This window comes from Cicer arietinum, chromosome 2, assembly GCF_000331145.2.
Source record: "Cicer arietinum cultivar CDC Frontier isolate Library 1 chromosome 2, Cicar.CDCFrontier_v2.0, whole genome shotgun sequence".
Classification (NCBI taxonomy): Eukaryota; Viridiplantae; Streptophyta; class Magnoliopsida; order Fabales; family Fabaceae; genus Cicer; species Cicer arietinum.
Genome location: NC_021161.2, coordinates 36,755,535 through 36,772,364, shown reverse-complemented (window position 1 = coordinate 36,772,364; position 16,830 = coordinate 36,755,535). Strand labels below are relative to the sequence as shown.

Below are 16,830 nucleotides of genomic sequence, written 5' to 3'. Positions count from 1 at the left end.
GGAAGAACTAGATCAGAGGAAGTTCGATCAGAGGAAGGGTTTGATCAGAGGAGAGACTAGATTAATGGAAGGGTTTGATTAGAGAAAGAATTGGATCCGAGGAAGGGTTAGATCATAGGAAGAACTAGATCAGTGAAAGGGTTTGATAAAAGGAAGTCAAGTCTAGAGGGGAATTTTAGAGGGAGTCTACATATAGAAAGGGAATTTCAGTGATGCGTTAACATCGATAACACCAATTAACCCACTAAAATTTCACCCTCGCTCATCAATCCTTGACACATTATAATCATCCACACACACATATACATAATGAATGAGTTTTGATGAACTGAATGCAAGTTTTCAACCATTCCTACATGCTAAACCTCAAAATTTTCCTCACTCTCAGTTCAAAGTTCCCATTATTTCAAAACCTCGTAAAAGAAATCTTCAACAGAAAAAGATGTTGAAATCAACTCAAGAACCCACATGCAATATGAAAAATCAATTACTAGGAAAACACCTCACTCTATTTGTCTTCTTCTATATATAGGTACCCATCTATGTTGACAATAGTGAGGTTGAAATTTCTTTAGAAAATATTTGGAACACTTTCCATTTCTCATGCAAGAAGATGATATATTTGTAGCACCACAAGGACCATGAATCATATGGGTCTTGACCAATTATAATTTTTACAATCACTTATAGTAGCCCCCTTTATCTCTTGATTATGAAAAATTATCTTCACTTTTTGAATCTTGTAAGGCATTTCATAGATAAGTGTCGAAAATATTATATTGATTATGGAAAAACTCAATTAGTTAAAGATTTTGCAGTTGTGAAGAAGATGGTAAAGAAATATACTCCAAAAAATATTGCTCATCTAGACAATGTCGAAACTAAAGATACATACAAAGATATTCAAAGTAATCATTGTGTTGTTAACTCTCATTTTGGTGATCATATCCCCAATGTTGAACTAGGAGACACCACAATTATTTTGGAACTTTCTCCTTTTGAAGAAGAAAACAATGATAAAAATTATGAAGAAACATCATATTTAAATCACAGGATTGGTCATGATTAAGAGATATTGTGTGATTTTTTAAAGATTGAAATGTTTGCGAAGTACATCATAGGAGATATACTCGATGATTAAGTGAAGGTAACAATTATTAACTATTTGTAGAATCATTGTATATTGCAAGTGAAGAGTCTTTTACAGATGTAATTTATAAGGCAAGAACAAAGAACATGAAGAAGGAAGTTATATTATATAATTTTCACACAAGAGCCAGTAAAACTACATGAATTTATAAAAAAATTATCACTATTTTCTTTCTTTTTTTTTTCTTTGCTTTTCTTGGGTTAGGTTTATGTCCCCAATTTATCACTATTATCCATCGTGGTAGTAGCAGTAGTAGTATGTATGGTTTTATAAACTTACCCTTAAAAGAGAGATAATTACATTAATGAAGAATGTTTCTTGGAATATTAAATGTCTTGATAATTGGTAGGATTTTATAAGTTTAGACTTAAGGAGAGAAAAATAGTTAATGCTTTCATTAAAATATTTAGGTTTAAATATATTTTTGTTCTTTACAAATATGCTTCATTTTGATTTTAGTCCCTGTAATTTTTTTGTTTAATTTATATCCTAGCAAATTCTAACAAGTTTTAAAAAAGTCTTTCATGAATCTTTTTTAGTAAAAAAATAGTGACATGATTAATTTGGATAAAGTGACACGTGATTGTGTAATTGTTGTTCACTAGACAATACTTTATTTAAAATTAAAATTCATTTTATTAACTAATTTAATCATTGAATAATTCATCCGTTTAAGGCCATGGATGTATCATTCTCCAGCTACACGCTCTCTGGAAAGCAAGATCCACCATTTTTGAAAACAGTGTTAATGAAAATAGTAATGATCGTGATCCCTCTTCTTCACCTGTTTCTAAATCTCTGTCTCAAAGCAGGACTAGTATCTTATATAATTTCTTTTCTGATCTTATACTTCGTGAGCAATATAGAAACCCTTGTAATCAATCATATTAGGATGGGAAAGCTTGTTGAGGATTATGATGCTCTTGTTGGAACCATTGCTTTAAAGGTCTTTCCATTTTATTTTTGAAATTAAATTATGAATTTTGTTTATTACGGTTTCTAAAATATTATATTTTGATTATTCTAATTAAAGTATGTAGCAACCCACACCCTCGACTAAAGATTTATGATTTGAATAAGAAGAAATTGGGGTTGAAGATGAAGATTATTTAGTTTTTTATTATTTAATTAGTTTATTAATTACTTAATAAGTTTTAAGTTTTAAGTTTTTAATTAAATGAGTTAATAAAATAATTTTTATTTTTATTTTTAAATATTAAATATTATATAGTTAATAACAATTACACAATCACTATATGACACTTTCTCCAAAATTAAAATAAATAAAAAAAAGATTTATAAATGACTTTTTTTAAATTTGTTAGAATTTACAAGGATATACATCAAATAAAAAAATATTATAGGAACCAAAATTAAAATGAAATATATTTGCAATAATAAAAAATATATTTAAATCGAGTAACATAATTAGCAATATGTTAGTAAACAAATATTTAAACCGAGTAACAAAATTAGATTGCACAAAATGATGTAATATAATTATGGATATGTTAGTAAACAAATAATTAATGCAATTGAAACTTGGAAAGAAGCTTATAAAAAGGAAAACAAAAATTCAAGAGGGTCTTAAATTTAAAGACAGATCCAATTTAGTACACTTTTTTTATTTATAATTTCGAGTAAATAAATCTGAAACAGTTTATTTGATTAAAAAATTATGAGAACGTAATAGTTTTAAATAAACAAAAAGTAGTACAAAAATTTAATTGTAAGACTTAATTACAGGTTTGGTCCTTCTATTTTAGCTGAATTACGAAAATAGTCCATCTATTTTATTTCTCTCCAAATTTAGTCTCCCAAATAGAATTTTGGTCTAAAATTTGATGAAGTGTTATTTTTTTAAGCCACACCATTTATCATCATAAATCTCAAGTACAATTGTTGCACAACGAGATCTTGAGACATAGTGTGGCTTAAATAACTGCAAAAAAATGATATTTCATCAAGTTTTGGAATAAAATTCTGTTTGGGCGACTAAAATTAGGGAGAAATAAAATATATGAACTATTTTCGTGATTTAGCTAATATAGGAGAACTAAAACTGCAATTAAGTTTAATTGTAACAACAGAAAATCTAATCATAAAAATCACTCAAAAAAATTATAAGGGGACAAAAATCCTATATTATTGTTAAGTATATACAATGGAATAACCAAGAATATAGTGAATCATTTTCAATAAAAATTAAGGCTTTTGTTATAACTAACATCTTCTTTTTAATAAAAATATATCGTTGTTTAAGTTTAACTCACTTTGTAATATTGTTAATTTGGACATTACATCTGAAGTTTGAATCAAAATTTTGAAGTTCTATGTTAATTTTAAGTGGTAATTATATCATCTTAACTATAAATAAATGTATAGTTGAGATGAAACGTTAATGGTTCTTTATTTCCATCATTGTGAGAGTTAAAAGTTAGGGGTTGTTTTTTAATAATCCAATTTTTTTTTTAAATTATCAATATATTTCCTTTTGAAAACTATGTGGCAAACTATATTTTTTATGACTTAATTAGAAATCGTCATTTGCAAAGGCGACTTTCTTAAGAAAACTCAAATTTTCAATTGCGACTTCTTTAAAAAAAAAAAATTCTTCTCACTAAATCGCCTTTTGAAATGACGATTTTTCAAGATTTATCAAAGTCACCTTTTAGAATTTCCAAATAATTAAAAATAAATCCTTAAAAAAATTATCATTTGCAAACTCAAATTTTTTTAAGAAGTCGTTTTTACAAATGATGATTTATAATTAAGTCAATAGAAAATGTAGTTTAGTATATAACTTTCAAAAACAAATATATTAGTGAAAAAAGAAAATAAAAAACCCGAAAAGTTAAACTTGACACATGAGGATGCAAAGTTCCAATTCCCATGGTGGCGGTCCGGTCGCATTCTTGGTTGGGAATAAGTTAACTATCAATCAAACCAAAACACCCTAAATAAATTAAAATTAAGAGAGTTAGGATAATGTGAACTATATTTGCTTATATTTTATTTTATCATAAAAATTTATATATTATTTTGTTCTCAACCTCAAAAAAAATTCTCAATGCCAAGGAAAAATAGAAGTATGTTGACCACTTTTGTTTTTGTTTACTATTAAATTACAATAAAAATGGTATAATATACCCTGAATATTTTATAAAATTTATCAATATATTTATTATATTACATTACATTTTTAACAAATAAATATGATGAGAAACACATTATATTACTTTTTAACAATCAATAACATTTTTTAAATATAGTTAGTAAATATGATGGTAAAGTTCCTGTAAGAAAAATATGATGGTCAAGAAGTAAGAATTAAACTATTTGTGCGAAAGAAGTTACGTAACATTCAATCGTAATTTAAATATTCGAACAAATATTTTAGGCAAAATATTATAATGTTTATTGTGGTGTGTATGATTGGACGTCTGTGTAACTTTGGTTACATTTTTTTTTTTTTTTTTTTTTTTAGATGTTAATGTTGCATTCTATACTTATTATATTAAATTTTAAATATAAACTAAAAAAATTGATAAGATCAAAAAAAAAAAAACTAAAAAATGTGTTTGGTATAAATTATCTAACAAAATATATTAATATAATTAAATACTATTATTTTTATTTGTTAATGAACTTTTATTTTATATTTTGTATATATTTAAATTGTTATTGGTTTTTATTCAATGTACTAATAAAACTACAGCTAGTTGTCTTTTTTGTTTTATTTTTTTTTTACCAAGGACAAGGTTCATTTGAAAATTTGAATTTAGACAACAACTATGTATAGCAATTGATCAAATACATGTTTTCTATAGAAAACTTCTACCAATGACGACCATTAAAATATGTAATAATGTTAGAAAAAAACATAAAATCTAGAAAGAAAAAAATCATAAAAGATGAAAAATCATCATAAGAGAATATATACCATAGATTCAAAATTAAAACAAAACTTTTTTATAATATTTAATTTGAAAAAAGTTATCAAAATGTAAAACTTTTGTAATAATGGCATCCATTAAAAATGTAATAATGTGAGAAAAATTCGTAAAATCTAGAAAGAAAAAACCACAAAAGAAGAAAAATCACCATAAAAATGTATATACCATAGATGCAAATGAAACATTTAACCAAACTGTATAATGATAATTATTATGAAAAATCTTATCAAAATATAAAACTTCTGTAATGATGGTGTCGATTAAACACGTAATAATGTGAGAAAAATTCATAAAATCTAAAAAGAAAAAAAGCCCATGCAAAAGAAGAAAAATCACCACAAGAATGTATATACCATAGATGCAAATGAAATCATTAACACAAAACTTTATAATAATATTTAATATGAAAAAGCTTATCAAAATATAAAACTTTTGGTTGATGTACATACAAATATTACTGTTTTTATGTTGAAAGAATAGTTTAGAATACAAGAGAAAAAATAGGACATGTGAAATAAAATAAAATAAATAAATAAAAAACAAAAATGGTATCTTCGTGACTAAAAATCATATTTTTATTTAATAATCTTTCGCTGCACCAGATTAGTGCTCTTAGTCTTATTGGTTATACTAGTAATAAAAAGTCTTATGGTTATATTAGTTCAATTTTTTTTTATTACGTACTCTTATTGGTTATACTAGTTGAATATTTTTAAATAGTTTTTTATTCAATAGTTCTAAATAGTTGATCGATTCACTAATTTATCCATAAAATTTGATGAACATACTCTAATAAATACTGTAGATCATTTGACTATATATTAAATTAAAATATTGAGTAGAGTTTTTCATATCTTTGTCAATTGTACCATTCATTGTATTTAAAGTTTTAACTATTTTCCTAATAAATCCTCTGTTCATACCTAGGCCCTTAGTAAGAGGACCAATTGACATGAACAAAAATCTCTTAAAATTAATTTAACATCTATAATAACTCCTTATCGACAATAAATTATTCATCAATCATAGTAGTAATAAAAATTATACTATTATTACTATACAACATATAGATAATAATTGGTTTAGGAAAAATTATAAAAAAATTAACATTAAAAGAAATTCCTTCAAAAGAAAAAACATTAAAAGTTTTTGACTTTAATAAAAAAAAGTTGTAAACAGATTATTCGAAAAAGAAATTAATTTTTATTTATTTGGCATTTTTTTTTATTTACACGTTCCTTAAAAAGCTTTAACAATGGCGTACAGTGAATCATATGTGAGTAAAATACATAAAATCTTGGGAAAAAAACAAAATAAGAAGAAACATTATAACAAGATTATCTACCTTAGATACAAAAGCAACGTAAAGCAAAAAAAAAAAAAAAAAAATTACAATATTAATTTTTTTTTTGTAGTAACATAGCCATGGGAGTGAGCATTGACATGTTGAGTTGGTTACCCGATTCATTGCTTTCAACCATTGTTTCCTCTCTCACTTTTAAGGAAGCGGTGAGAACATCTATTTTATCAAAAAATTGGGTTAACATATGCAAATCAACAACAAACATAGAGTTCAATGAACTCTTTTTTGTTAAATATGATAACTCTCTTGATATCATAGATGCTCAAAGAAGGGCATTTTCGGATTTTACTAAAAAATGGATCCAAAATTGCGACCAATCCGTTATTGAAAAATTCAGTTTATCGTTAACATTGCCAGATATTTATGTTCAACTTATAGATCGTTGTCTTACATTTGCATTAAGTAAAGGAGTTAAGCATTTAGAGATTGATTTCACCTATCCAACTTGGATGGAAGATAATTTTTATTATGATATTTATGTGGCTATGGTTGAGTTGCCTAGATATGTTTATGCATATAGTGGAATTGAATCATTGAAATTGTATTCATGTAATTTTATTGCTAGTGAAGTGGTTAATTTTCATTCACTCAAAGAGATTTCTTTGGGTTATATGAGATTAAGGTTGTTTGCTATTAAAGCACTTTTGACCAATTGTAAAAAGTTGGAGAGTTTGAGTTTTTATAAGTGTTGGAATTCGGATGATGATTTTGATTTAAAGGAAGAATATTTGGGGCTGAAAAAATTGGTTATCAATAGGTGTCATTTTAAGTTTAATATTTTAAGAATTAATGCCCCAAATTTGAAGGTTTTCAATTATCATGGGTTGATGACACTTTTTGTGATTGATATTCGATCACCAGGATTGGAAAAGGTTAATCTTGACTTTTCACTTGAACATGGAAGTCAAGGACATGGTCATTATCTTTACCAATTTTTATGTCAACTTGCTCCTGCTCAAGTTTTGATGGTATGCAGTTACTTGCTTCAGGTACATTTTCTAAAATCTTCTTATTGTTATTACATAACAATAGATTAAATTTCATGTTGTTTAAACTTATTTTGGGAAATATTTTTTATAAAAAAAACATTTTTTCGTATTTTAATTATATTTGTGTAAGTTTTAAAAAAATAATAAATTTTATAAAAAAAATAATTTTTATGATGAAAATGAATAGTTACAAAAAATAATCTCTAATTATTTTTTGTGTATGATGTGCTAAGGTAATTTATACAGGAGGACGACCAAAACGTATGTATCGTAATATGAATGTGAAACATATGATAATGAAGACTGCTCTTCACCACCATGAGTTTATGGGAATCGCATTTATGTTAAATAGTTGCCCTAAGCTAGAGCATCTCACTATTGAAATGTGTGACCGAAAAGTTTTGTTGGTAAGTTTTACATAAAATTAATTTGTTTTAATTAATTTCCTATGTATCGACAAATTATAAGGTGGGACACTTTTGATAAGTGGTGAATTATGGATCAGTATTGAAAATTGTTCAAAACTTCAACGACAATCACGTTGTCTTAGGTTAGTAGAAGTTCATCATTATCTTCATTATTATAGTTGATAAAATGATTTAATTGATATTAATTTGATAAAATAAAATATGTTCTTTAAAATTGAACTCTTTGAAATAGCAATAGTCAGATTACCATCCTGAACTGTAGTAATGCGGAGAATTTTGAATATCTACTTTCAAAAAATATCGTCAATCATTGTTAAAATTTTAAATCACTTTTATGTATCGATTCACTATAGACCAAAGAAGTATCGATCAATATAGTATATTGAATTAATTATTTATACAAAAATAAATATTAAAAACATTTGAACTTTTTGTTTTTATTGTAGGGTTATGAACCAATGTTCACCGTTGACCCAGATACATTTTGGGTTGAAACTGCAAAACTTTACAAATGTGTGAGAATAAATCTAAAAGAAGTGGTGATCAAGGGATTTAAGGGAACTAAAAATGAGTTCAATGTGATAAATTATTTTGTTGTTCGTGCAAGGAACTTGAAAAAGATGAGTATCGAAATACTAAAAGATGAGAAAGTTGCTACACGTCGTCAAGCTGCTGAACTTCTACTTATGTCTCCAAAGGCTTCAAATAATTTGGAGATATCAATCTATTAGTGAATTTAATTTTAGGATTGTTATGTTTGTTTAGTACACATGGTTTTATTTTATCTTGTTTTTATTTTTTGTAATTTATTTGTTTTAATTGCTACGACTTCATATTTTATATATATGGATTTTAATAAGACTTTTATTTAGAATTTATTGCAGCATTAATCTATGAGTAATTTTACAAAGATTTCGGTTTAAATGTTGCTAAGATTTGTGTTTTACAATGGTTGTTTTACATAATTTTTTATAAGCAAAATTGTGCTGATATTTCAATTTTGAGAATGCGCTGGACACTATTTTTTTTATTACAGTTGTGTGCTTTAAATGGAGGGGAACAAGAAAGTTCTTTTAACTGTTCTCATAATATGGTGTTTGGAAATGAAGAGGTGAAAAGTATGCCAAAGGTGAAGTATAATTGTGATCAATGAGATGGTGTTCCACTAAGCTTGAGTAGGTGTAAATGTCAATTTTCCAAACTGAAGAATATTGTGTGATTGTATAAGAGTGCAAAGAATAATTGGGAGCCATGATTAGAAAAAAGAACATTGTTTTAAAGGGGACTTTTGAAGGGTCTTCCAACTATGTAATTCTAATTCAAATGATTATAAGAGTAATAGGGATTGCAGGAATCGGATTACTCTAAATTATGATGAGGAAGTTGTGGGAGAGGACGTGTGGAATTTTGGAAAGTCCATTGGGTTAAATTTTTTAGAAGAGAAGGAGATTGTTGTTGACAAGTTGAGATACTTGGAGGAAATAGATAGGAGTAATATTGGGAGAGGGGTTTTGAAGGGGGTTGTTTGATGTTGAGGGAATGTGATGTAATAGGGGAGTAGTTGTTGTTTTAATGAAGGTCATTAGTTACAATGTAAGAGGTTTGGGGGAGCGGCTAAAACGAAGGATATAAGAGAGTTAATTAATCTTTAAAAACCCAACTTGGTTTGTATTCAATAGAAAAAGTTGGAGGTTATCGATCATAAGTTGTGTGTATGTATGTGAAGTTCAAATGAGGCCAATTTTTCTTTTAAATCTCCTATTTGGAGATTGAGACGTTTGTTAGTCATGTAGAGTACAAATTGTGCTCACATGTTATCTTTGACTTTGTTTTCTAACACCATTTGGTATGTGGGTGTTTGGTTGAATGATGGAGAACCATTTATTGGGGTGAATGTTTACGCTCCGTATGATGTCTTTGTGAAAAAACGGTATATTGGGAAAAAGTAGTGGAGACGATGGAGGAATGTTGGTATGTTTATGGAGATTTCAATTCCATTTGGAATGAAGACGAACGTAAAGGGGTGGCTCTATAGAGGAAGATATGAATTGTTTTAACAAGTTTATCAAGGTGGCTTAGTTGTTGGACTTGTCACTCATTGGGAGACATTTTACTTAGTCTAGACTAGACGGGACATGTATGAGACGATTGAACCGTTTTTTACCATCTTGCAGTTGGTGTGATAAGTGAAATTATTATTCTCAATGGGCTTTTAATAGAGGTTTTTTGCATGATTGTGCTATTCTACTTTTAGAGGTGTCGTTAATTTAGGAACCACAATCGTTCATGGTGTTGAAGTGTTGGTATGAGTTTGAAGGTTATCACAAGTTTTTTCGGAAATCAATGAAAGGGTTTGACTTTTAATGGTTAGGGTGGTTTCATGTTGAACGAAAAATTAAAAGGTAGTAAAGCATCGTTAAAGGAGTGGCACCAAAAGCACAATAATAATGTGGAAGAGCAAATCAAGGATATGAAGAAGAGTATCAACAAGCTGAATTTAAAAGGAGGGCGTATGAGAGTTTAGATGAGGCAAATGTTGTAGAAAGAATTTTTATCAACTCAATTATTTTCATTGACTAGAGTTAATTGTAGTATTAAATGGGAAAAAGCAAGGATTATGTGGTTGAAAGATGGGGATGCGAATTCAAAAAAAAGTCCATGGCGTGATTGCAGGCAAACAACGAGCTAATTATATCTTAAGTATTGAAGTTGAGGGAGATATGGTTAAGGGTGTTGAGGGGGTTAGAGGTGCAATTCATGGTCATATTTCTATGCATTTCTAGGGACGGGTGGCCAAGGTTGGAGGGGTTATGCATTGAGTCAATTTTTCATGAAGATGCAGAGTTTTTGATTAAGGGTTTTGATGTAGAAGTAGGTAGGCAAGCGGTGTGCAAGTATGATAGCTTCAAGAGTCTATGATCGGATGAGGTGAACTTTGGCTTTTTAAAAGATTTGTATGAAGACATCGAAGAAGAGTTTATGTGGTTCTTGAATGACTTTCATGGAATGGAAAGTTAGTGAGAGGTGCTAATTGTACTTTTTTCCTTATACTTTGAATGATTTATGCACAATTTCCTTGGTCATGTGCATGTATAAGGTGTTGGCGAAACGTTATTGTCAATATAATGAAGTGTGTGCCAATATTAGATGGTATTCTTGTGGCAAATGAAATTGTTGATGCAGCTAGGAAAAAGAACATAGAGTTGATTTTGTTCAATGTCGATTTCGATAAGGCCTACGATTTTGAGAAATGAGATTTTCTAGACATGATAATCAACTCCAAGAAGATTTCATATTCAGCGAAGGAGGCAATTAGGGACTTGTTTGAGTTCAGCTACAGCGTCGACCTTGGTTAATGAGAGCCCAACTAATAAGTTTATGTTAGGACATGGTTTAATGCAAGGAGATTATTGTGCAAAATTTCGCAAGTGTATGAGTTTGTCAAGTAGTAGTATATAAGATTATCGTATTCGTAGAGATTAATTTAAATTATTTATACTAATGAAAATTATTGTTGGTTCAAGATAATGAAAACGTAACGATAGCTTAAAAATTATAAAGAGAGTATATAACAACACACATTCGAATTAATAGAAAGAAAACCTAATGATTTCACTTGTAATATCAATACCTCAAGTCCTAGTTTTATATAAATTCTTATTTATTTTCTCAATTATCAATCTCTCTTTAAAATTATTAATAAAGACTCGTCGTTTAATGTAATATTTTTTTCTCCTAAATTAATTCTTTGATTGATCGTACAAAAAAATATAATTAAGAGAAATCATAAAAACCTAAGAGGTTGAGTCATTGAAAGATTAATATCTATATTTCATAATACAAGAATCATAATCTCAATTATCCTATATATCTACCAATTAATTGTAGTTTGTCGCTTGTAAACGGATTGATTAAGGCATGCAAAGGTCGATCATCTCAAATATGTAAATAAAATAATAGAATAATTTAATTGAGATAAAAAAAAACAAAAATCTAAAATAAAAGAAATAAAACCCTAAAAGAGTATGAATTTTTGCTCCAAAATCTGAGATGCTTTACTTCAACTCCAAGCAATCCCAAGTTTTCAAAGTGTCTGTCCTTCTCTCTTTCTCAAATTTTTTTCGACTCCTCCGATTTTGTTTCTTGTGTGCGGTTCATCTCCTGTTTCTGATTTCTCCTCTTTATGATAGCAAGAAGATTCTAATTTTATGCGACAACATTTCCCCTTCTTTGGCAACATTTACTTATCAGAAAATTCAATCACCTTGAAGTGTGCAACAAATCTCCTTCTTGTACTCATAAGATGGAATATTAAACTTGATATTTTTGCACTAAAAACTTAATAGATTTGATCAATTTGAATTATTTTATCATCTCATGATCAAGTTTGTAAATACGATAAATAAATGAATATATAAGAAGAAGTTGAAATCAAAACTATAAAATAAGATAAAATAAAAGGTAAATACTCTCTTAAAATCCTATAAACGTAGGTTTATCATATATCATTTTTCTCCTTTTTTTTATTTTTTCTTGCCATAGAAAGACTTGTCATCTCGTTTGAGGAACTTTAGGATCTTTAACATGACTTTGATGGGTAATGGGCGATGTAGACTTAAAACAGACAAACAAAGGTTGTGGTTTAAGGTGTTTTCTAATAAATATGCAGTTATTAAGATGTATAGTAAGTAGAAGTCAGTCTGATTCTTTTTAGTGGAAGGATATTAAAGGTCTGAACGGGGGAGTGGAGTACTAAAGAATTGGTTTTCGGATCGTAGTCTAAATTTATTTGTTTTATTATTATGATGTTTTAATTGCGAGCATGAGAAGTTCTTATAAAAAAAAATTATTGAATATATTTCATCAAGAGTTTGAAATTTATTTTATTAAAGATTTACATATACTTTAAACTAATTTTAGGTATATAAAAGTTTTAACTAATTGTTTGTGCAATTGAATTATAGTTATGTTCATATAGACCAAAAATAAATTTTATTAAAAAATAATTTAATTTTATGCAATACTTAATTTTTTATTTATTTTTTAACATTCAAATTATCATTATAATAAGGAAAATTAAAATAAAAAATAGCATTCAATTATAAATATATAATTTTATTGATGAAAGTTTAATGTTAACATACTTTTTCAGAATACATATATAGTAAAATTTTGTTCATTATATTTTTTAATATATTCATATATATTATAATTTGAAGTAAATTTTTTAATAATTTTTCATATATTCGTATTTTATTATTATTTTTAATAAATTTTTGTATTTTCTGTCAAATAGAATATATATTTTTATTTTATAAAATATTATTTAAAAAATTGATTGACATAAATTGAAAGTAATAATAAATGGATTGACATTAATGAGTAATTGAATTTTTAACGTATAAATCAATACTCGTAGAATAATTGAATATGATTAGGAAAATTAAAACGAGGGAAAATCATGTCACAATCATCTAATTTAATTTTTAAAATATTTTGTAAAATTCGTATGATAACTTACTATATATGATAATTATTTGACACACTGTACTTTGATTGTCAAATTATTTTTAAACATATAATGGTACTTGTATTTATTTGAGGAAATAAAATGTAAAATACAAACCCAAAAATAAGATGTAAAAATTTAAAAATATGATTGACTATTTAATATTTTTTATTTTTTAAAAAAATGTTAATGTTAAATTATATTGTAGTGTAGTCTAAATTTACTTGTTTTATTAGTATGATATTTTAATTGCGAGCATGAGAAGTTGTTGTAAAAAATAAATTATTGAATATATTTCATCAAGAGTTTGAAATTTATTTTATTAAAGATTTACATATACTTTAAATTAATTTTAGGTATTTAAAAGTTTTAACTAATTGTTTGTGCAATTGAATTATAGTTATGTTAATATGTACCAAAAATAAATTCTATTAAAAAATAATTTAATTTTATGCAATACTTTTCATTTATTTTTTAACATTCAAATTATCATTATAATAAGGAAAATTAAAATAAAAAATAGCATTCAATTATAAATATATAATTTAATTGATGAAATTTTAGTGTTAATATATTTTTTCAGAATACATATATAGTAAACTTTTGTTCATTATATTTTTTAATATATTCATATATATTATAATTGAAAGTATCTTTTTTAATATTTTTTCATATATTGGTATTTTATGATTATTTTTAATAAATTTTTGTATTTTCTGTCAAATAGAATTTATATTTTTATTTTATAAATTGTTATTAAAAAAATGGATTGACATAAATTAAAAGTAATTATAAATGGATTGACATTAATGAGTAATTGAATTTTTAACATATAAAATCATTACTCACCATAAGTGGAATAATAGGATTAGATAAAGAGCATTTATGACGATATTTATGAGTAATTAGGTGTTTTTTTTATTGAATTTAATGACTAATAATATAAATTATTACAATTGGTAAATGACTAATAATATTATAAAATAATTTATAAATTTATTATAAAATAACTTATAAAATAATTTGATAATAATATAAATTATAAATTATTATTAAATTGTAAAATAATCTATAAATTATAAATAATTATAAAATAATTTTATAATTTATAATTTATTATAAAATAATATTATCAATTAGATTTTGAAGGTATTAAAGAAATTGTGGAAGGAATAAGAGAAGCAGAAATAGGGATCGAGATCAAAGAAGTTGTTGAAGGAGGAGAGCATACTCTCAATATGTACATATCAATTTTTTTTTAGTGATGTGGAAAATATGATAAAGTGACATCGAAAGTCTATTTTAAATATTAATAATAGATATTGAATACTGTATTTTTATGAAAGTGCAAGGAGTACTAAAAATTATTAATACTATAACTGTCTCCATTTATATGACTTGAAGACACACTAATTGATTACTAAACAAATCCCAAACTATTCTCTCTTCAACTTATGCAAATTGCTCCCCTATAGTATGGGATAACTCAAGAGAACATTAAAAAATGAAAGATTTGTGTAGAAGACATTAGTGAAGTGATTTAAAAAAAAAAACATACTATAAAATATAAATAATTGAAGTGATTGCCTCAAAAAATAAAATAAAGTGAAAGTTCATGAATAAATAGAGTTGTGAACCGAGACTTGCGACGTAATATATTTGACCGTTAATTAATTAATATATAAATATGTATTCTTTTAGAGGATTATATAGATAAATATATATTGGCAATCATTTAAATATGTACGTAAAACAGTTCGTAAAAAAAGTATGACTATTATTTAAACTAATATACGATCCTTCTTTTTTATAAAAATAATATAAGTTTACAATTTTGTATAATTATTTAAAAAGTTTTAAGTCGTTTAATTAGTAAGGAATGACTAAATTATAAATAAAATTAAAAGATATAGAAAAATTGAAGAAAAGAAATGTTATGCCAAAACTCTTAGGAAGCATACCAAAATTTGATACCTTTCTATATATAGGTATATATATTCTAAAAAAATTAGTTATTCAATTAAGTAAAAAGTAATAAAATTATAAATGAAATAGTTTAAATAAAGAAGAAAAAAAAATGTCACCAAAATCGGGTTTTTTTTAAATATCCTTTTTTTTAAAAAAAAATTACTTAAATACTCCCTTTTGAAATTTATATACCTAAATACTCAATTTTTTCACTAAGTCACAAGTCGCCATTTTGAATAGCGACTTATTTAAGGAAGTCCACTTTTCAAACGGCGACTTTCCAAAGAATTTAAAAAAAGATTCAATTATTTTTCAATTAACAAAAATAATATATATATATATATATAATTAATATAATTCATAAAAATACATAAATACATATTTTAAATTAAGATAAATTTTTTTAAATTGAATAAAAATTACGAAACATATTTTTGTTATTTGAATAAAAATTGAAAGAAAAAAATTAATTTGTTTTAAAAAAAAAATTGGATAGTCGTCATTTAGAAAGTGAGCTTCCTTAAAAAAGTTGTTATTTCAAATCGCGACTTGTATCTTAAAAACAAAAAAGGTATTTAAGTATATAATTTTGAAAAAAGGTATTTAAGTATATAATTTAGAAAAGGGAGTGTTTAAGTAAAAAAATTTAGAAAAAGAGGCATTGAAAAATAAAAAACCTTATAATTAACTTGTAGCCTTGTTAAAGAGACTTCAATCTTTCTTTTTTCTAACCCACAATCATTTGGATCTTTGGTCTCTACTAGTAGACAACCCCAAGATATCCCTGTGACTTAGGTCCTTTGGGGCCACTACAAAACTAATCTTCGAGTCAGGACATTTGAATTTTTCACACTAGATAGGATTCAATCTTTTTACCTTAGATATCCACAAGCTTAATATATAAATAAGTTTCTTACCTTACACTAGTGCCACTCTTAATATAAGAATGATGCACAGCAAATGAATGTTAAGGCTCTCAATGCCAACCTAGTTATTTTTTATAAAAAAACAGATATTCATTCATTTAAATTAATAGAATACATCAATGGATAACAACACAAATATAAATTTGATAAAATTGCAAAAGTAATTATGCGAATAAATTCACATCACTCAAGTTCATAGTATAAAATGGTAAAATGCCAACAAGTTAGATAAAATTAAAGTGACCCAAATATCTATATTATTATATCTGCAACGTTGACGAAACTAAATTTATTGAATGAATTTGTTTGTATTGTATTAAAGCTAATTTGATGATCTAAACAAAATGAATGATGCAACAAAATATGAAGATCAAACATCGCATCAAGATTCACGAACAAAATAAAGTTAAACTAAATCGATGAAATAATAGAAAAATACAACAACAAAAAAATAGATGTATATGAAAATCACTTATTTATATAAAATAATAGAGAGAAAAAATGATGTTTAAGGATTATTTTAGATTAAAAAAATGGCTTA

At 25.8% G+C, this 16,830-nt stretch overlaps 1 protein-coding gene across 1 annotated transcript; it reads left to right on the top strand.

Moving 5' to 3' along the window:
- Positions 1-6,531: 6,531 nt before the first annotated feature.
- On the top strand, positions 6,532-11,140 carry LOC101493051 (putative F-box/LRR-repeat protein At1g56400). Its single transcript, XM_004490436.1, has 8 exons — positions 6,532-7,458; positions 7,782-7,865; positions 8,333-8,584; positions 8,923-9,015; positions 9,680-9,816; positions 10,670-10,761; positions 10,837-10,899; positions 11,034-11,140. Exons 1-8 carry the CDS (start codon positions 6,532-6,534, stop codon positions 11,138-11,140), a joined length of 1,755 nt encoding a protein of 584 aa, XP_004490493.1.
- Positions 11,141-16,830: the final 5,690 nt, after the last annotated feature.